Source organism: Hipposideros armiger, unplaced genomic scaffold (assembly GCF_001890085.2).
Source record: "Hipposideros armiger isolate ML-2016 unplaced genomic scaffold, ASM189008v1 scaffold_116, whole genome shotgun sequence".
NCBI classification, from domain to species: domain Eukaryota; kingdom Metazoa; phylum Chordata; class Mammalia; order Chiroptera; family Hipposideridae; genus Hipposideros; species Hipposideros armiger.
The window spans coordinates 874,721-896,142 of NW_017731466.1; the positions used below are offsets into that span (position 1 = coordinate 874,721).

At 40.1% G+C, this 21,422-nt stretch overlaps 1 protein-coding gene across 4 annotated transcripts in view; it reads left to right on the forward strand.

The window, feature by feature from the left end:
- Window positions 1–21,422, forward strand: part of CRIM1 (cysteine rich transmembrane BMP regulator 1) — a 187,734-nt gene that overhangs the window by 109,868 nt on the left and 56,444 nt on the right. For all 4 annotated transcript variants that reach the window (XM_019647786.1, XM_019647789.1, XM_019647787.1 and 1 more), the window contains 2 exons: window positions 3,921–4,103; window positions 6,714–6,911. In XM_019647786.1, the coding sequence (XP_019503331.1) occupies window positions 3,921–4,103; window positions 6,714–6,911 (381 nt within the window). The remainder of the gene's footprint in view (window positions 1–3,920; window positions 4,104–6,713; window positions 6,912–21,422) is intronic.

Consider the following 21,422-nt stretch of genomic DNA (forward strand, 5'->3'; position numbering starts at 1 on the left):
TTGCCTCACTCCACAGCATGAGAGTTTGATTTGTAAAAGCACTTCATTTTCTGTATTTTGGAACTTGTCATCTAATAGCGCCCAGATTCTTCCAAATCTCAGCTCAGAGTCATATGGCTAAATGTATGTAGGTGGATTCTGAGCAATAAAAAGATGACTTTTTTAACATAACATTAATTTTCCAAAAAATATTACATCCAGCAAGTGCTGAAGAAGTTCAGACATGCACGTTTAACACCTGTGTAAATCCATACACACAGCTCATCTCACACTAGTTATGTGACTTTAGGCAAGTCACCTCATCTCTTTAAATTTCCTTTTCCTCATTGAAGAAATAGATATTAGCACTTGTTCTGTCTTCTCTACAGGATTGTTATAAAATCAAATGAGAAGGTCATTGTCCTTAAGTACAGTACAAATGTAAATACACTCAAAACGCAGTGGGAGTCTATTTCGAACATGCAAGGTGACATATTAAGAAATGACATTGGACAGAGGAGCCCATTCGAGATATGTGTATCGTAATCCAGTTTTTTCCATTTTATTAAACAGGGTGCATTAGCTCAGGAAAACTTCCTTCAGCTTGGGAGTATTTTGATTTTACCAGGTTTATTGAAATACATGCCATGTAATTCACTAAGCGAAGTTACACAATTCAGTGTTTTGAATATATTCACAGAGTTGTAGAATCGTCATCATAATTTTAGAACACTTTCATCAACTCCTCCCCCCCAAAACTCTTGAACTCATTAGCAGCCACACCCCATTTCATCCTAAAGCCCCCAGCCCTAGGCAGCCAATAATCTGCTTTTCCGTCTCTGCAGATGTGCCTGTTATGGGCATTTCTAATAAATAGAATCATATAGTAGGTCTTTTAGGTCTTTTATGACTGGGTTCTTACAATTAGCATACTAATGAACTTAGTAGCATATTTCAGAACTTTGTTGTTTTCTATGGCCAAGAAATATTTCATTGTACGGATGGATATACCTCATTGTGTTTATCCAGGCATCAAATGATGGACATTTAGGTTGTTTCCGCTTTGTTTGGCTCTTGTGAATACTGCTGCTATGAACCCTTGCATACAAGTTGTAATGTGGGTGTATATTTTCATTTCTCTTAGGTATACACCTAGGAGTGGAATTGCTGGATCGTATAGTAACTTTGTACAATATTTAATATTTTTAGGAAGTACTGCTGTTTTCCAAAGCAGCTGTACTTTTACATCCTCACCAGCAATGTATCAGAGTTGCAGTTTCTCGAGTCCTCATCAACACTTGTTATTATTTATATCTTTTTTATTATAGCCATCTAAGCATATGAAGTAGTGTCTCATTGTGGCTTTGATTGGTATTCCCTAATAACTAATGATGTTAAGCATCTTTTCATGTGCTTCTTGGCCATTTCTATATTATTTGGAAAAAATGCCTATTCAAATGTTTGCTCGTTTTTCAATTTGGGTTATTGTTTACTGTTAAGTTATAAAAATTATTTATATATTCTGGATACAATGCCTTTAAATGGTTTGCAAATATTTTCTCCCATTCTGTGGGCTACCTTTGCACTTTCTTGATGGTATTTTCTGAAGCACAAAAAGTTGATGAAGTCCAATATGACTATTTTTTCTTTTGATATTTGTGTTTTTGGTGTCATATCTAAGAAACCATTACCTAATACAAACTCACAAAGATTTACTCCTGTTTTCTTCTGAGAGCTCTGTAGTTGTAGCTATTACATTTAGATCATAGCTCTATGATTCATTTTGAGTTAAATTTTATATACAATTTGATTACGTAGCGGTTCATTCTCAGTGTTTTGCACATGGATATTCGTTGCCCCAGTAGCATTTGTTGATAAGACTATTCTTTCCCTCAATGAATTGTCTTGGCACCTTTGTCAAAAGTCAGTAAATGTGAGAGTTTATTTCTAAACTCAGAACTAATTCCTTTGAACTATATATCTGTTTTTTATGCCAGCACCATACTATATCGATTACTGTAATATTGTGGTAGGTCTTGAAATCAGGAAGTGTGAGTCCCCCAACTTTATTCTTCTTTTCAAGATTGTTTTGGTAATTCTGGGTCCCTTGCATTTCTACATGAGTTTTAGGATTGGCTTGTCAGTTTCTACAAAGGAACCAGCTAGGATTTCGATAGGGATTATATTGAATGTAGGTCAATTTTGGGAATATTTTTATCTTAACAATGTTATCTTCCAATCCAAGAGCATGGATGGCTTTCCATTTCTTTAGGCTTTCTTTAATTTCTTTAAACAATGTTTTATAGTTTTCAGAGTACATGTTTTGTACTTCATTTATTAAATATATAACTAAATATTTTATTCTTTTTGATGCTATTGTGAATGGGATTGTTTTCTTAACATCATTTTCAGATTGTTTATTGCTAGTGTGTAGATGTACAATTTATTTGAATTGCAGTTGTACCCTGAAATTTTGTTGAACTTGTTTATTAGTACTGATAGTTTTTTAGTTCCTTTAGAATTTTTTTTAATGTACAAGATCATGTCATCTGCAACTAGAGGTAGTTTTACTGCTTCTTTTCCAATCTGGATATTTTTTCTTTTTCTTGCCCAATTTCCTTGGCTAGAACCTCCAATACAATGCTGAATTGAAGGGATGAGAGTGGACATCGTTGTCTTGTTCCTGATCTTAGGGAGACAGCATTCAGTCTTTTACTAAGTATGATGTTAGCTGTTAGTTTTTCGTAAATGCCATTTATCAAGTTGAGGATGTTCCCTTCTATTCCTAGTTAATTGAATTTTTATCATTAAAGGGTATTGGATTCTGTCAAATGATCTTTCTATGTCTGTTGAGATGATTTTATGTTTTTTTGTCCTTTATTCTGTTGACATGCCATATTACATGAATTGATTTTTGGATATTAAACCAACTTTGCATTCTTAAAGTAAATCCCACTTGGTCATGGTATATAATCTTTTTTATGTGTTACTGGATTCAGTCTGCTGGTATTGTTTTAGAGGACTTTTATATTCATAAGATATATTGATCTGTAGTTTTCTTTTTCTTGTGATATAGTTGTCTGATGGGAGTTCTTTTAAGTCAACCAAAATTAAGGAATGACTTTAGGGAGAGTGTTTCAGGGCAGAGAAAAAATTTTAAATCATTGGTATCGTGATGAGAATTCTAAATGCAGGGCTTTGAGTTCTTAGCAGAACATAACCTTGAAACATGATGGAAAGATCACAAGGTTTCAGTTGAAGAGCTACTTTTTTTGCCTCTGTCATTTGCGAAGTGTGTGACTTTGAGCAAATTACCTAGGATCTCCTGGACACTTCTTAACTCGGAATACTAATATCTACATCACACCTTTGTTACTGGGATTACATGAAGTAATGCATGTAGAAAGAGTTTTGTTAAAGGCCAAGTACCTTTAAAATTACAAAGTATTAAAACACATAGAAAGAAAAAAGAATTTAGGAAAGAACACTAGGGTAGAAGAACGTCACGTCCAGAAAGGCTTAGATAAATTTTTTGAGGCAGAACAAAACCTAATGTGAACACAGGATCATTTATTTGAGGTAGAGAATAACTTAACAAAACAAATGTAATCTCTTTATAGCACATATCAGATATGTCAGTTTCATGGTCAAATAGTTCCCTTTATTTGGAGTAGGGGGAAGTCAATGTAGATTTTGCTAAGGGGGATTTCAAATCCTCGGGAGAAAGAGGATAACAATATTTTAGTTACGTTTTATTTTACTTTATATTGCTTTAGTGCTTCAGTTACCAAAAAAAAAAATGAATCAAATTATAACCTCCTGCCATCAAATTATAACCCCCTGCCATCAGGCAGAATTTTCTAGAGGCTGTTTGAAAAGCATAAAAGGACACCACTCAAAAATGACTTTGAATATGCCTTGTTTATTTGAACTCCTTTCAGAAACAAAGCCAGCCTGTGTATTCAACAATGTGGAATATAATGATGGAGATATGTTTCGAATGGACAACTGTCGGTTCTGTCGATGCCAAGGGGGTGTTTCCATCTGCTTCACTGCCCAGTGCGGTGAGCTGAACTGCGAGAGGTACTACGTGCCTGAAGGGGAGTGCTGCCCCGTGTGCGAAGGTAAGAAAAGTGCTAATTAAAGATTTTTTTTAATTAAATTAAAGTGTATTGGGGTGACAATGGTCAACAAAACACATAGGTGTCAGATAATATATCATCTATATATCACCTTGTGTGTTCACCACCCAGAGTCAGTTCTCCTTCCATCATCATATATTTGATCCCTGTTCATTAAAGATTAATAAGAATATTCATGGCTCAGAGTTTTAGAATCAAAACTGACCTAATTCAGTCTCACCCAAAAATAGAGGAATATTGAAGGAGTTCTTTTTTTTTTTTTAAATCACATTGTGGTTTGTCTTTTAGGGCTTTGATAATGCCAGGCAGACTGTGTGAAAATACTTTCCAATGGAAGTTATGCCCTGGTGTAGACAGTAGGTCACCTGTTTCCACATGAAATTTCCCGGAAGTGCTTTGCATTCCTCCCTTGAAGTTCTAGCAGCTCCTCAGCAAGTACTGGAGGCATTCTGTTCATCCTGACATTAGAATTCACCTTCTCCTCTCCTTGGATTGCTCAGCTTGGACAAGACAGCCCTAGTCACTGACAGTCTCAACTAGTCAGCTCAGAGAAGAGCTCACCCTGCCTGTTTTCCAATACCCATGCCCCTCCAGGTGAGGGCAGGGCCCTGCTGCTTGCCCTTTGAAAATGTGTGGTGTGAGAGTGTGGTCATGTTGTAGCATGGTGGCGACACCGGCTCAAGGCCCAGCCGAGTGTCAGCTGTGGCCCTGGGCAGAAGGCTCTCCGGCACCTGCTTTCTCTATATTCCCCTTTTCCCTCCAAGAAGCAATAGTTCCATGTTCCTCCAGCAGGGTCTTCTACCCTTCCATGTCTGGTATTCAGAAATAATAAACATTTCAGAATGATACTCTGAATTTCATTCACTATAACCCACAGCTTTTAGAGATTAGGATGCTAAAGTTCAGAAAAGTCGTCTTGAGTTCACCGGGAAGCCAGGAACAATAGCCCCTGCCCGACTGTGTCTCTGATCCACACACACTATACTGTTTCACCCTAGGAAGGCCATGGTGTCTCCTTGTCCTGACTGGGCCACGGACCTTCAGTCTGGAATCAGACATGGTAGTCTTGTGCCTGAAGTTCACTCTGCCCCTATCTTCGCTCCTGAAAATGCCAGGCCATGTCCCGTACTTTTTTCTGTTCTCCTAAAACCCTTTTCAAAGTTCGAGCTATATTTATCACATCATATTGAAGATCTGAAAAAGGTTTAAAGTATACAAAGTACATTCTGAACTTTGAACAATTGTGCATAATGGTGACGTCCTTTCCTCTGGTAGGAATTATTTTAGCCAACACAGGAGAAAGATGATTCACTTTTTAGGTGTCGTTGGAATTTTTAAGAACTACATCAAACTTTTAACCTTCCCCATTGATTTGTTCCCTAGCTACCCCCAGTTTGTAATAGTCTCTGAAACTATGTAGCAGTTGGTGGTGTAAAAACACAGATATGAACCTCTGTGTAATAATCATATTATGAGTTGTCTGGGCACGGATCTGGTTATGTCTCACTTCCAGGAATTCAGGTCCAGGCTCAAAGTAGAAATGAAGTATGCAGTGTAATAATTTTTATAAAGAAATTTATAAAGTCTTATCTAACGCTGGTCTCTTGGCCCCTTCATCTCTTCTGGCACATTGCCTTTCTAAAGCAGTGACTGCTCGATTTTAAATTTCGGCCTCTAACTTTCTGATAACACCCTATAATTATTACCTCTTTAGAATAAAGAGAGATGAACTTAAAACTGCATGGACTTCGCTCTCAGCACATCAGCACTTGATTGTTGAGATCAGATTTTTATGTGTTTCTGAAAAAAGAAAATGGAGCAATGTATCTCGTTGCTCTCATAATGATATTGGGGACTTTGTATGCAGTATTTATGTCCTGGTCAGTAACCTCAGAAAACATTTTATTTTACGTCGGCCTTGGCAATACTTTTGTCCGCCAACCTCAGCTGCTGTTTGGCTGTCCAGCTTGTGGGGAGAAATATAACATAGGTTTACAGTCTTCCCTCCCTGGTACCAGCAGTGACCCATGGTGTGTCTAAACCAGCCGTGTCCTGAACAGGGGAGGCCAGTGAGAGCCTGCTGTCCTCCCCACTGTTGTCCTTATGGACCTCCAGGCACCAAGAGAGAGAGTTCTGTTAGTCTTAAAAGTAACAGCATCACTCTAAGTTAGATGGCAGCATTAATCTTTCCCCTTTACAGGTGGTGAAATTGAGGTGTGATAAACATATAAATCGACAACTCAGAAGACATTGTCAGGGCCTAAAATGGACCTGCGTTTTCTAATGGCCAACCCACAGCTCTGTGCCCAAACGTGTGCAGCTCTGTGAAGTGATGACACCTGGACGTTGGTTTTTTCTGCCACAGATTCCCTGTCCTGTGTGCAGTCTCAGGATGGTTGGACATAAATTTAGTATGACAGCTGCTTTCGCATGTCCCCACTAGAGACACCTCATGTACTCCTGAGCTGCTGCTGACCACAGCTAAATAAGAAGTGCTGATAACTAGAACCTGGGAAAACATATCTCCAGGTGCAAGCAGAGAGAAGATTTAGAATGCCCTTCATCTTACTCTGAACTCACGTTTTAATTTAGATCCAGTGTATCCTTTTAACAATCCTGCCGGCTGCTATGCCAATGGTCAGATCCGTGCCCATGGAGACCGGTGGCGGGAAGATGACTGCACATTTTGCCAGTGCATCAACGGAGAGCCGCACTGCGTGGCCACAGCCTGCGGCCAGAGCTGCATGAACCCGGTCAAAGTGCCTGGGGAGTGTTGCCCCGTGTGTGAAGGTAAGCCTTGTAGGTTTTCATGAATCCCTGGCGAATGTCTCGTGTTGGATAAGCTCCTGCCAGTACGTTCTTGTTTGTTTTTTTATCTCCTCGGGCATAATGTCTGCTTCATGCTGTTACCAGTTGCAGATAAATTTATCACGCAGCCACAACTAATCATTTGGGGGAAAGGTGGTACATTTACAATGAGAATCGTGTGGTCTCTATTTTACCGCTGCAGATATGCTTATCTGAACACTTTATGGTATAAGACTATACATTTTAATTCCGTTCACTTCAAGTCTAATTAACATACAAAGGTCAGTGCAGTGAAATAAAATTGGAAATCAGACCCATGACTCAAGCATGTTCGACACTTCTAATGCTTCCGTAAGCCCAGGAGTCCTGGCAGCTAGAAGAGAAACCTGAAGCCATCAGAGGCAGTTTTCGCTGCCGAGTGCCCTCACTCTGAGCAGTCATCCTACTTCTCATACCACAATGGCTGTGGCTTCTTCGCAGTTCCCCTCAGGCTTTTACTTACGTCTTGGTTATCTGCACTCACTACGTCTCATCCCCACTCAATGGAGAGGAGCCTGAGGCATCCTGAACTAACCTTTATGTCCCAACCTCTGTTTCAGTTCATTTCTTCCATCTTGGGAGGACTGTTTGCACACTTAACTCATGTCAGCCTTAATCCTGTGTCCATGTCTGTTAGTGCAGAAAAGAGATTGATTATTTATACTGACAGATCCCCTAGAGAGTATTCGTCATTAAGAAACATTTGCATAGTAAAGTGAACTAAAGTGGGTCAGAAATTAATCTGTGTTGAACATGGACTCTTCCCGGATATTTAAAAACAGCTGTTAAGGAACTGACAGCTCTTTTCAGAATTTCAGTTAAGTAGATTAAGTCCTATATCAAGAAGTCTTTTGCTTCTACTTAAATTTTCATAAACTCAGACTTCAGAGTTTGTCTGACTAGCTTCATTAACCTCTGAGGGGTTAGCATTATTGAAGACCTTAAAAATCATATAAAAATTTAAGTTGGAGCACTCTAGTTCTATTGACATCACCATCCTCATCATTACTCTACACGGAGCACAGCTGCCACACTCCAAAACTTGATAGCTTCCAGATGACCAATTTTGTGGCAATCACCCACCCCCTCATAGTATACTCCTCCCACTCCCTAAAGGCAGCGTTTCAGCCCTGGAAAAAGGAGTGTACAGAATTACATGTGATGGTGTACAGTTGGCTTCACAAGAAAGGGTGCCTTGCTGAAGCAGATAAAGGTGGGACTATCCCTACAAATTAGGGACAGTCTGTGGTCAACTTGAAATATTTAAGTACATGTATGTGCATGATAATGTAAGAGATGTAAGAGAAATTAAAAGCAGAAATATGTAATCCAGTAACCACTAACCCTTTAACTGCACAAGTCTTGAATCATAAATGGAAAGACTAAAAAAACTTTGGGGGAAAAAAAGGGCCTTTCCTTTGAAAATAAACGGAGGGAAGGCAAATCTTTTTGCGTTCATCTTTTGCACTCATTAGCATATTTATCATGGTGAGTAGAGAAGGGAAGCAGTTCCTGAATAGAAAACACACACACACACACACACACACACACACACACACACACACACACACGGAACTAACTGATTTATTCTTACTATATGTGGAACTAACTGATTTATTCTTACATCATATAGATGTTTGGGAAGGAAATGAATGCTAGTTTGGTCACTTAGAGTTTGATGTCACAGCATATGCATAGAGTTGTAATCTAATCTTCTACTGTTTGAGACAAGAATGATAGTTTTGGTTAGCCATTAGTTCCAAAAAATGTATTAAGGATCTCCCATAATCCACATATAGCATTGGACAGGAAGATAAATAAGGGACAAGTAGTTAACGTCACAGAAAATATTTAGGCTGTTTTCAGATTAAACCAGGAGACAAGAAATGTCATCATTCAGGTACTGTGAGGTAAGTGCTTTATATTTGTACCTGATTTCATTCAATCCTCACAACAGCCCTGTGCTGAAGGACTGATCAGTCCATTGAAGAGATGAAGAAATTAAAGCTGGAAGAGATTTAGATCACTTCCTCCAAGGTCAATTGCCCTTACGTGGCTGAGCTGAGATAAACTGAAGCCTGTTGGGTGCAGCTCCATTTTTGTCTGCTAACCCTGCTCCCGAATGCCATCTCCATTTACTCATGCCCCTGTCGCTAGTTCCCTTATTCGTCTTTCTTCATCTCTGGCCTTTGGCCTGGTATTGGGAGAGACAGGAGTCGGATGACAGGGGAGGACATCATTTGCAGTTTGACAAGTACTCCAGGTGTTTTTGATGCGGTGTCCTGCCCACCCTCTTGTCCCACTTTGGGGACCTCAGGGGAAGGATACCTTTGGAACATACCCTGGGGTTTGCTTCTCAAGCCTTCTGTCCCTGCCGAGCCCTCCACCTTGCCAGATCTTGTTTTCATGCTGTGAGACTCTGCTGGTCCCAGGTCCTTTCTGTCACCTTCATGCTCTAGCACTTCTCTCGTCGTGGAGTCCTTCAGAAGCTTCCATTGTCTAGTTCTCAGAGAACTAATCTATTTTGTGTTTCTTGTTTTTAACTTAGTTAAGGAGCGAGTTTCATATAGGATTGCGTTTGCCCTCCAGGAACCCTCTCATTGTAAGTTGTAATAAATAGAAAGACGAAAAGATTCTTTCAGTGTGGGATTCAAAAAAGTACACAGCTAAGATAACGAGACGAAAAAGTTACGTATCAATAAGAAGAAGAAACATACAAAATAATACAAGGTGAATGAATTGTATTGCTTAGTTCATAGGCTCCAAGAAAGTCTATGGAACTATTTGAAAATATCTCTCTCAACTGTTACTCAATAGCATTTTTAAGTGGCATTTTAAGTGATTTCAGAATAGCAGAAGGATTGGATAAAATAAGGAAAAAGCAAGGTGTTAATGTGGAATAAGCAATCAGCCAGAGTTGTTTTGAGAAAAACAGAAACATAGGTATTTATGCAGTTTATACAGAAATTACTGTGTGCACAATTGCATAACACGTTTTAGCCCTCACCCTATTGGTTATGGTCCCAAGGTGCATAGTCAGAACCTGAAATTATATGAAAGGACCCCACACAAGGATTGTGGTTTTAGAATCTTTTTCTAAGTAAATTACTGCACTACCTAATATGGTGTGTTAGGACCTGCAGGGAGGAAGAACCGTGTTGTGGCTGCTGTTGTTGTTATTAAAGATACATACCTTCCAAGTGACAACATAATGTGCTCGGTTACTCCTGCAGGACTGGGGACGTGAGCCTGGGGGCCCTTACAGACCAGGCTGTTGCTTGACAGCTAACTTGATTCGCAAGTACTTAAGTGCTTTTTAAATTGGCACTTAAGTACTCTCATGATTAAGTCTTACCAAGTTATTGTCAACACCCAATTCAGGTATACAGATAAGCCATCCCAGTCTGTATGTCTGTAACTGTAATCTTAGGTTTTGCTCCGCTGGCTTTTTTCTACTTGTTCATTAATCACACATTATCTTTATTTTCTGACCCTTGTAAAGAGCTAAGATGGAAATGCATGCACTAGCATATGAAGTTTACAATTTAAGGACATGGAAGCTATGTCCTTATCTCCTTTAAGAACTAAAAACAAAAAGCGGAGCAACATCTATCTAGTTCTTGAAAAGCGATACTCTTGGTGGTTGGCTCTGAAATCCCCAAGGTCATCAAAACCATCAACTCCCCCCAGCAGGAGACTCTGCACCTAGTAGGCATCTTCCTCAGCATCTAGCACCATGTGCATCGTCTTATTTCTTGCCCTTAAGACAGAAGCCAGTATTTTTTGCCCACTGACTATGAGCCAGGCCTAAATGCTATAAGAATATCAGTTCATCTGATCCTTACAGCTTCCCTTTTGTGCAGATACTGTATCCTGATTTACCATCACAGAACCCAAAGTTCAGAGGTCATGTAACTTGCCCAAAGTCATACAGCTCAAGAGTGGCAGAGCCGTGTGTCCCGAGAGCCCAGGCTCTGGACCCTGCAGGAACCCTGCCTCTGAGATGCCAAACAGTGTACTGCACCCCCTTTTGGCCAGTAGCCTGGAAGAGGCTACACAGCTCCCCTGAGTTAGGAAGTTACCATATTGTTTTGAATCCCTAAAACGGCACCTGACATGTACGTAGGTGCTCAAAACTTGTTAATAAATAAAAGATGAGTGAGCGAGTTCGGTAAAGACTAGACTAGGAAACCACAGCCAGACTCCTCTTACAGATCTCCTGCTTAGCGGAGTCAGGCAGCAAACCCTGACACAGGATTTCTTAACCAGAGCCTCAAATGCTGATGGCCATTTGGACCTCTGATCAGCTGCAGAAAGGAATCATGATAGAATGCTTGTATTTGAAAACACACACTTTGAGAACAAAAAGCCAAGTGTCATGTGAAGTGTGTTTGGCACATGATGGGCCCAAATATCTAGAGGCTAGTGGCCCAATTAGCTTCAGATTGACTGCTCACCATCCCGATGAGCCCTTAGCTCTCGACTTACTCCCAGGGGCAGCCATGGGGCCTTCCAAAACTGGTTTCTGAAGGTTGGTGTATTCTGTCTCGGTTTATCCCCTGAAACCCACAATCACAGTTTAAGTGGGGCTTCCCCAGACCCTCCAAGGCCAGTGCTCACTGTTGCATTTAATGTACAGCTTTGAAGACATGCCTTGCAAGTGTGTAGGTGCCAGTCATTGGTATTTCACCTACTTTTACAGGCAGGAATTTTTATTTTAACATCACAGTTAGGTATTGAGAGTAATTTGCCATTTTTTCCCCCAATAACGTCAAGTATAAACCTAAGCTGATTCTTAATGTCAGAGGGACCCTAAGGACAGAGTGCCATTTTCCATTAAAAAAAAAATTTTTTTTTGCTTTATAATTAAAGGTAAGATACGGTGTAAAAGAGGGAATTTTTGGTTGCAAGATGTATGAGACATGCCCATGTTGACTCAATAAGAAAAATGCAAGAGATGTGGACAGGTGTGACGCCAGCTTGGCTGCGTACGACACCTGATGACACAAGAGATAAGAACTTCATCATCACTTAGAAGTTTTGATGTCAGGCTTGATCTGCTGTCTCATCTTGGGCTGTGGCTGGATCCCACCTGGGTGGCCCCTGTGACCTGAGTGTTCGCCAGGCCTACTATGTACAGAGTCTCCTGCTGGGAGGAGTTGATGGTTTTGATGACTTTGGGGATTTCAGAGCCAACACCAAGAGTATCACTAGGAAAAGATAGGTACTGTTTTACAAGGTAACATTCAATATTATGATTTGGGTTGCCAGTAAATAACCTCCATACTTGTGGCTGGGTGAATGGGTAATTTCCTTTCTACTGTTTCTGTTTCTCTGAAACAAAAGCAAAATCCATTTCCCATCTCAGACAGGAAATCAGAGTTATATGTAGATTGTCAGTGGTGGGTAATGGGCCCATCATATTTTTCTGTATACTTCAGTATTTTTAAAAATTTTTTTCTGTCATAAACACTGAAAATGAGTGTTATTTGCAGAGTTGTTATCTGAAACTGAGCTGAATTGCAGGCAGGCCTAATAATTCTGCTAGACTTAATCAACTCTTGAAGTGGAGGACTAAGAGATTTCCTGTGCCTGGATTATTTCTAATTCTCCGGATTTAGGATGGAATGTGATTGAACCAGACAATCAACTCTCTTTCTTCCTGCCACCTTGCTTTCTTCGATCCCTTACCTGAGGAATTCTGGGCCTACTTGGGACAGTGGTGGAGAGAGGGTGTTAGCCATTTCTGGACCTGTGTGGCTTTAGGTAGCCACTTCTCCATCAGGCACTCAATAGACATAGCGTGCTGCGTTCCTCTAAAGGACTGGAAGTCTGTGAGCTGTCACATATACTGAGCTCCTCATCATCATCGATCCTAATTGTGTAGGAGCATTATATTCTTTCCCAGAAATGCCAATGATAACAGTTTGAATCAAGCCTCCCTTCAAATGATGTTTCTTGCAGGCTGCCAGAAAAGGCTGTACCAGGCACATATCTGGGTGGGAATTCCTTGAAACAAGAAAAAAATGTTTCCAGCCCTGCCCATAATACTTCCTCACTGAACAGTATCTCAAATGATTAAGCTACTGCTTCTGTGGCAGGGTGTCAAACATAGTTTGGCCGACCCGAGAGGCAGTGAAGTCAGCGATGCCACAGGGTCACATGGTATTAACATTCTGGCACATAACAGGGATCAAAACTCAGTTTATGGGTGGTATTGCTTCAGTGCCATATTCTCGGCTATTATTAGTAGTCCAAAAGTAATAAAAGATTCGTAATATCTCAAAGACTCTTAGGCATGCCGTTCCATCCTTTAACTCTTAAGAGTCCTGGAAAGTAGTTCCATAAATGGAAGTTAAAATATAGCACAGTCTGTTTTTTTTGCTTGTCCAAATAAGGTCATATGTTGAGTAACAGATGCATAGCAGATGACCACGCGTTAACCTGGGTCTTTATCCGAAGCATCAGACATTTTTCAGGGATGAATTCCACAGTATTTTGATTTTTCACTGGTAATTGAAAATGTCTTTAGATATTTCAAATAACATTGGAATGTCATTGTTCAGAGCTGATTCTGAAACACATCAGAAGAACCTTTGCCTCTGATTTTAACAGTATTCAGTAGTCCCTGCTGTCGAGTATTTCCCTGTTGAAGTGGCCTTCAAGGGAGCAGGTTGCTGTTTACGTCCCCTGCTCTCCACTTCCCGTACCTAAAAGGGCATCGTTGCTGGGCGTCTCATAATTTTCCTACTAAGATAATAATTGAAGCTAATAGTTCAGACGCGGGCCTGCTAATTTTCATCTAATCAACAGAGGCAGGAAAACATGGTCTGGAATGCTAACTATGTGAATGAAAAATATTTAGTCATTCTTGAAATGATAGGAATGTTTTTCCAACAAACTTAAATAAACACGATCTCTACTGAGACTGTGTTAAACTTTTTTTGGATTAGAGACAACTCTTAGGCAACCAAACAGAAGTTAATGAAGGTTATTAAGAGACATGCCCTTCAGAAAAAGGCTTGTGGACTTTAAAAAGAAAGAGCCCATCTTTTTCTGGTTACAGCCATTGACCTGAAGTAGCAGAATTGGTTTCCTATTAGCTTTTGTCAGCCTCACAGAACTTAACATTTTAACCGGTAATCACATTATCTAGCTTTCAAGAGCTGTTCTGCTTTGCATAAGCAGGGCTGTATTAGTCCGTCTTATTTTAAAATCCTCCTCTCATCTCCTTTCTCTTTTCCTCAGTTCTAAGAAATGGATTGCTCTCAACACACCTGTATTTAAAGCACCTGACAGCACTTTTTCTATGAAGCTTGTTTTATTTCCACCATAAAAGCTCAAACTATGAAGTAATAAAATTATTTTTAAACATACCAAGATTTCCAAATCCAAGTGAAGTGGCCTTCCTTTCCAAATAGTTATATGGGAAAACTACAGTTATTGCAGAAATAGAATCATTCAGAATATTTTTGTACCTCTGGATTGAATCTGATGTTATATCTTACAGCACATTCTTTTGAATAATTTTAACTTTTTAAACCCCTGGCTTTAAAGGTTTATTAGAGTCTAGGAAATAGTCAAAGTCGTTCTTATTGTAAGTCTGGTGAAAAAAGTGAGTGGCCTAGCTGGGGTTAAATTGTTCAGAGGAAGCAAAAAGTGACAGTAAAATAAAGGCACTTTGTCTTCTGTGACATAGTAATTTGCTCTGGGAACAACTCTGAAGAGAAGTTTCAAGCAGAATTTTAACATGAAACAGCATTTTAGCACAAGCATATAGCCTCCCAAAGTGAGTGCTTTTAGCAATAACACTTATTTGTAAGTATAACTTCTGGTGTGTTTATGTATTTATTTATTTATTTATTTATTTATTTATATTTATTTTTTTATTGGGGAATTGGGGGATGCAAACAGACAAGTTGCTGTCCTTTTGTTCTTCAGTCTAGTTGTGAAGGACGTTGCTTCACTGGCCCAAGTTGGCACCATCATTGCGCTCTTCCCAGGCGAGGCAGATCAGTCGCCGGCTTCTGGACGGCCGCTCACTGCGGCTGCTGGCCGCTCACGCTGGCTGCTGGCTACATACCGTAGCCCATGGCAATCCACTGCCACAGGGGCTGCAGCCTACGCCATCACAGGTGACTCACCACAACCCAGCTCCAGGTTGAGCTGTTGTTCAGCATCTTAGCTGTGGAGGGCAGTGTCACTGGCCCTCATATGTGGGATCCGAACCGGGGCCCTCTGGCATCTCAAGCCAGTTCTTAACCAACGTACTACTCGGCCAGCCCCTGTTTATTTATTTTTAAAGTCACTTCATTATATAGTATTCTTATGACTTCTAGGGGCTAGAGGCATGTATTTAAATGGTCATATATTACAACATTTTTGTGAAATTGCAGGTGCTCCATTCAAACATATTTTCAAATACATTAAAGTAATTTCTCTATGGAAATAAGTCTTCAACGAGGTGGTGTTTCCAGTATAGTAAATTTCTAATATTTTAGTTATCTAACTCCACTTATCATTATACCATTTTAAGCTATTTCATTGACTAGCCTTAAATTTATTTTATAAGAACAAAGTGGTTTCACGTTGGTTAATACACGAGGGTTAGCGTTAGAGATATTAACCCAGTGAATTGTTTTTATAGGCCCTCTTAGAAGTATTTTTTTGTGCTGCGTCCACCTGATTGTTGAAGATACAATGTCATGCAGGTATAGAAACTGTCTGCTACAATATTATCACTAAATCACAGGACATACTGAAGGAAAGATAGTGTCTAGTAAAGAGCGCCCCTTGCCCATTTATGGGTCTCCCATCAGGTGCCTACTCAGGTGGCAGGGACCTGGATCATACCCACATGTCAGCTTCTCAGTTTAAGATTCCCAAATGCTCACTGTATCTGTCAGCATGCAGATTGGGAAATCTGTTACCAGGAGACTCAGCCGTTCCAGGTCTTCGTCCAGGAATTACACCACCATTGATGAGCGATAATCAACATTTAGCACTTTCTATAGTTTGTCAGAAACACAAGAAGAGGGTGATGCATTCCATTTGACACAATTTTGAGTTGAATTAGCAGTTTGACCAAATTTTTACTTCTATCTACAGGATACTTAGTATCCTGTAAAGTGTACTAGTATCCTAATATCCTAGTGAATTTTACTTTCACATCTGAGAGATAGCTTGGTTTGTCACATCTGTTTGAAACAGAGTCCAATTCAAGAATCCAGTCCATTGGAGACCACAGAGTTTAATGGTAGCCTCCAGTTGAAAATAAGATTCAGTTCAAGGCAGCAGCACGTGTTTGGCAGCACTGTCATGAATCAGGACGAAGAATCCCCGGGGAAATTCTAAGGCCAACCAGTGCTTGCTTGGTCCTTGGGGACCCTGAGAGTCAGATAGTGCTCTGGGTTTGATTTTGTCCCTTGACTATTGGCGCAGACTCACAGTTGAGTCTGTAAGTCACCTTCCCGACCAGGCAGAACCTTAAGGCGTGCGCCCTTTGTGCTGACCTCTTCCCTGGCTGCAGCGTATTCATTTCTGCTTAAAATTTACCTTGGTCTTCATTTCCTCACTTTAAAGAAGTGTACGTACATGGTACAATTTGAGGCTGCCTTGGGTCTGCTTTGAAATCAAGCAAGTTAGAGTTAATGACTGTGTATGTGTTTGGTGCCCGCTGTTTGCCTATGTCTGCACCTTGCTCTGTGGTCAGGCTGCCCCGTAGGTTGGGTATCAGACACAACGAGATAGTATTCTTTTTCACCTTAATTGGAAAGCTGTGGCCTTGCATATCAGCTCACGTTTTTAAACAGTTCAGGGACTCTCTATTTTATTAGTGAAGCTAAAAAATATATATATAAAAATGTTCAACGATAATAAACTGTCGGTTTGGGATGGCCTCAGGCTGTGGATATTGAGCAGGATCAGCAAGCCCAGCTCTTTTCAATACCATGATTCTCTATAAAGCTTTCTTGGAACCAAGTGTTTAAAAGGTTCCCCAGGGATTTTAGGCCAGATGAATTCAGTCTGGATGCTTCACAGTCCTGTGACAGATAACACCGAGAACATTGTTATCTGAGTGAAATGCTCCCGGTATTGTTGTTAAGAAAGTCCTGGTTGAACTATCTCGTCTTGTTGACATAAGTTTTAGATCACTGACGTTCTGAAACTAAGATGTGCTGACCAAAGACAGCTTTCAGAGGTGGGTCTTCCGGATCGTCTTTCACCATGAGAATGGCAGAACTGCTGGTAAAGCTACCAAAACAGTTATCAATGATACCGTGATGAGTTTGCCCTCCACCCCGAAGACACAGCAAGGCCCCCATCATGAGAGAGGAAGAACGGGGTCAGCCAGGCACACAGAATCATTGTTTCAGCTCACATTGGATAAGCCGATTACGCAGAGATTTCTGTTCTCTTCGAGACACCATGGACACAGTCAAAATGTGAAACAATGGTATCAGACTGCCACTCAGCAAATGTGAAAGGCGCCAGTGGCTGGTCACTAACACGCTCCAAAGCTTACCAGACCATATGACAGAGCGTCATGGACCCACCCACATCCCAGATGCTTTTCACGTTATCAGTGGAGATAGAAAATGATGCTTAAGTTACAATGGACAGGGTTCAGAGTGCCAAAGCAGTTGTCATAGCATTTATCAGCTGAGCACTTGAGGCCTGTTGTAGGGCACATAATTCATTTACTCAGCCATCATCTGAGACCAGTTGTAGCTCCCAGCAGGCAGCATCGTTGTTACAACAATAATTATAGCAACAAGTAATAGTCCTGTAGCCCTTGGAGTTTATAGAACAGGCCCCTCTTTACAATGTTAGTTGAACCTTACAGTGATACTGCAAGGTAGAAATAATGAGTGTTCCCATTTTATCCACACCCAGAAAGTTTCAGCATCACATGTAAGATAGAGAAAACAGGGACTCAAGCTAAATTTTATGACCCCAAGTCTGTGTCTTTGGCTTTGCTTCTCTTTAGAAAGGAAAGGGTGAGGAAAATAAAGCCGTGAATATGAATGTACTTGATCATGGTGGCTCAGATTCAAAAGCCATTCTTGCTCCTGGCTCCATTCTCATTGCTGAGATCCAGTTACTGTTATTCTGACCTTTTGGGGCCTAGCCTTTGATCCAGGTTCTTTTCCTGAGCCTCTGCCTGGAATTTTGACCTTGCTCTTTGACCCCTGGGGGAAAGCCTGCTTCCCCTTGTCCATTCTTGTTTCTCCCACGTAAGGAAACTCTCCACCCAGAGCACGGAGCTACTGTCCAGCCGTCTCCCCAGAACATTCACATCTAGACCCTGCACCCTGACTAGTGGCATTCACATCCCCACTGAGTAAAATGAATGGGCTGCTCAATGCCAGGCACCGAGACACCATCACCAGCACGTGTGCCTTCTGGTCCCGACGCATCTCTTCTCCATCTGGTTCTTGCCAGTTGTTGCTTCATCATGAAGTAAATTTGCTGAACAGTCAGCAAAAGTGTCCGTCCTTCATTCAGTACTAGATGAGTTGCTGAATTGAATGAGTGCCCAGATATTTTCAGGACTCTTTTTAATAAAGCTTTATTCACTTGGCACCATCAAGAAGTGAGGTAGTCACAGAAGTGAATTCTCCAGGTAATTGAAATTTGGAGGGTCAGATTTTATGTTAGGAATTTTGGAAGACCTACAGTGCTTTGTATGCATTTCATGCCTTCTTCATCCAGAGATACAGATCATAATTTAAGCCATTTTAGGTAACTGACTACCTCATTTTGGACTTGGGTTTGGGGATTTTCACTCAGTTTTCATTATTAATGTGTCAAGTTCACAATAGCCTTCTGATCTAGCTTGCTGCTTCAGTACCTACTATATGAGGATTCTCAGGAAGTTACTGTCCTGTCCTCCCAGTAAGGAAATTAGAGACTCAGCCTGTTAGAGACAATATTGAGTGGGGGCCCTTCTTTGTCAAAAACGTGACCCGACTTTAGGTGCTCAGATGCCTTTTTCCCCCTCTTTGTTCATTCATTAAACATTACTGTGGGCTAAGTACTGTGCTAGGTGTTGATGTTATAAACCATGAATAATCCGTTGTTCCTCATGTGAGGACCCTTCCTCCCTGGTCTTCAGCCATTTCTCAGAGTGTTGGGTTAAAATACCAAATTCTGATTACCTGACACCCCCAAGTTGAACATAGCTTTAAAAAAAAATCTACATATACACATATATTTATAAATGTGCCACATAATTTCCAGTTAAAGGTTACCAAGATAAATTCTCTATGAAAATTAACAAAAATATATAGGAATAAAACATAAGACAAATATAGACGTTCCAGATTATACTTGGAATCCAGTCATTTTGTGAGCTCTTCTCAAGCTGAATTCCTGGAAAAAGATATCCTACTCTATATAAAAAAGTTTTTTTAATTTGTCTTTTGTGGCCTTTTAATAATAATCTCAGAATCATACTACTGTCTTTTCCTATTAAATATGAGATTGGTAAAGGAAGAAAAATATGTCCAACTGCCAAGAGTCCTTGGAAAAAGCATATAAAGTTAATAAATAGGTCTAAAGTAAATATATGATTGCTTGTCTATCTGACCATAAAATAATACAATTCTTGGGAACGTTTTCACACCATTCATTTTAAAATAATGAAACTGCTTTGAGATAAGTACTTTAGAAATTACAAGGAGGTAGGTGTTGTTATGAAAACTATATACAAAGGAAAAAAGGATAACTAAATGTGTAGTGCCTGAAAGAATTTGAAAACTCCAACTGTAGGAGATATTTTTCCATGACTTAATGAGCCTTTCTTAAATACACATTCATGCCCCATGGAAATTCCCACTTCCAGATTAGGGAATTTTTGTAGCCTCAATTTTTTTTTTCCTTATTGTCTACATTAATAGAGTTTTCCCTCTGGCTTCATTTGGGAAAATTTCTTCTTTACAGTACTTCTCTTCCCAGGCTGCAATTATGTTGACAATTTGGTGATTTATTTGAATGGTTTTGTGACTAGTTACGGTCACGTTTGAAAAACAACTGTGGTAACAGAATGACATATGAAGACACAGTAAAAAAGATTAGCTATCTCCCTTGGTTCTATCTTGGCCGACTTTATCTTCAGTTGTATGGCCCTGGACAGGCTACCAGGAACTGGTGGGCTCTAAGAGGCCTGATATATTTAGCCATATAAAGTGAGTGAAGCTTTGGAATTTTCCCTCTTATTACCAAGACCAGCCCCGACCACCCCTGCCCCCTCCCAAAAAAAACAAAACCCAAATATTAAGGAAGCAAGTCCTGAATTAGGTCTGAAAAGAGAACATAATTGTTCATCTTTGTCTCTTGCAATTGAATGAGCAGGCTTGTGAATTTACAAAGAAGAGCTACGTACATAAAGTAGCAAATAATTGTTAACAAAGTCCAAAAGGAGAGGTAATAAGAGAAATAAGAGACAGATAGGAATAAGCTTCATGTATCTTCTCCTTGAAATTTTTTAACTTATGAAAGAAATGCAAGAATGTATGTGCTTTCAAAACCTACTTTTTCTAGGCATTTGCCTGTAGTGAGGTTTTTCCAGGAAGATTTTTCGTGTGTGTGTGTGTGTGTGTGTGTGTGTGTGTGTGTGTGTGTGTGTGNGTGTGTGTGTGTGTGTGTGTGTGTGTGTGTGTGTGTGTGTGTGTGTGCGCGCGCGTGTGTGCGCGCGCATGTGCATTTGCGCGTGCTACTATGGATTTGTAGGAATCAAGGCCGCTGATAGACAGCTGCTATCCACACCCAGACCCCAGCACCATGACAGGCACTCCCAGAGACAGCTGACATCTGGACCCAGACCACCTTACCCTTCTGACAGTGGTAGTCCTGCAGACAGACCCAGGAGGGATGGCTCTGTGTGCTTCCACAAGTGTATTTTTCCAGAATCACTGACCCATACTCAAGAGCTACTAATTGGCTTGTCAGCCTTTCCAGGGTTGCTAATCAGAAAGAGTACTTCACATGTTTCTCAATGGAGATAATTAGTATTATTTGCAAAAGATAAACAGCTCATAGTAATCAAGGTAGTGAGAAGAGTCTTATATGCATTTATTCAAAACCAGAAGTTCAATGGGATAACATAGATGAGGAGACACCAAGTTAAAAGCATCTATTAACATTTTCATTTTAGCTTCATCTACCTGGAATATATTTAAAAAAAACAGTGATAATATAAATTGTTTCAGGAGCAAGTTAACATAATTATTACACATTTTTAAATAACTGAAGTTCAAAATATATTCTTTTTTGTTCTGTTGTTGTCCCAAACATGTTAAACTATCCTGTATGATGATAGCACTGATAGTAAAACTTGAAATCAACATTTTAAAAGGCTGAATTTGAGTTGTAATTTCTTATTTCCCTTTCTCCTTTTTGGAGACTTTTCCACAAAATAAAATAATAAGCAAGAAAGTAGAGAGCTTAGAT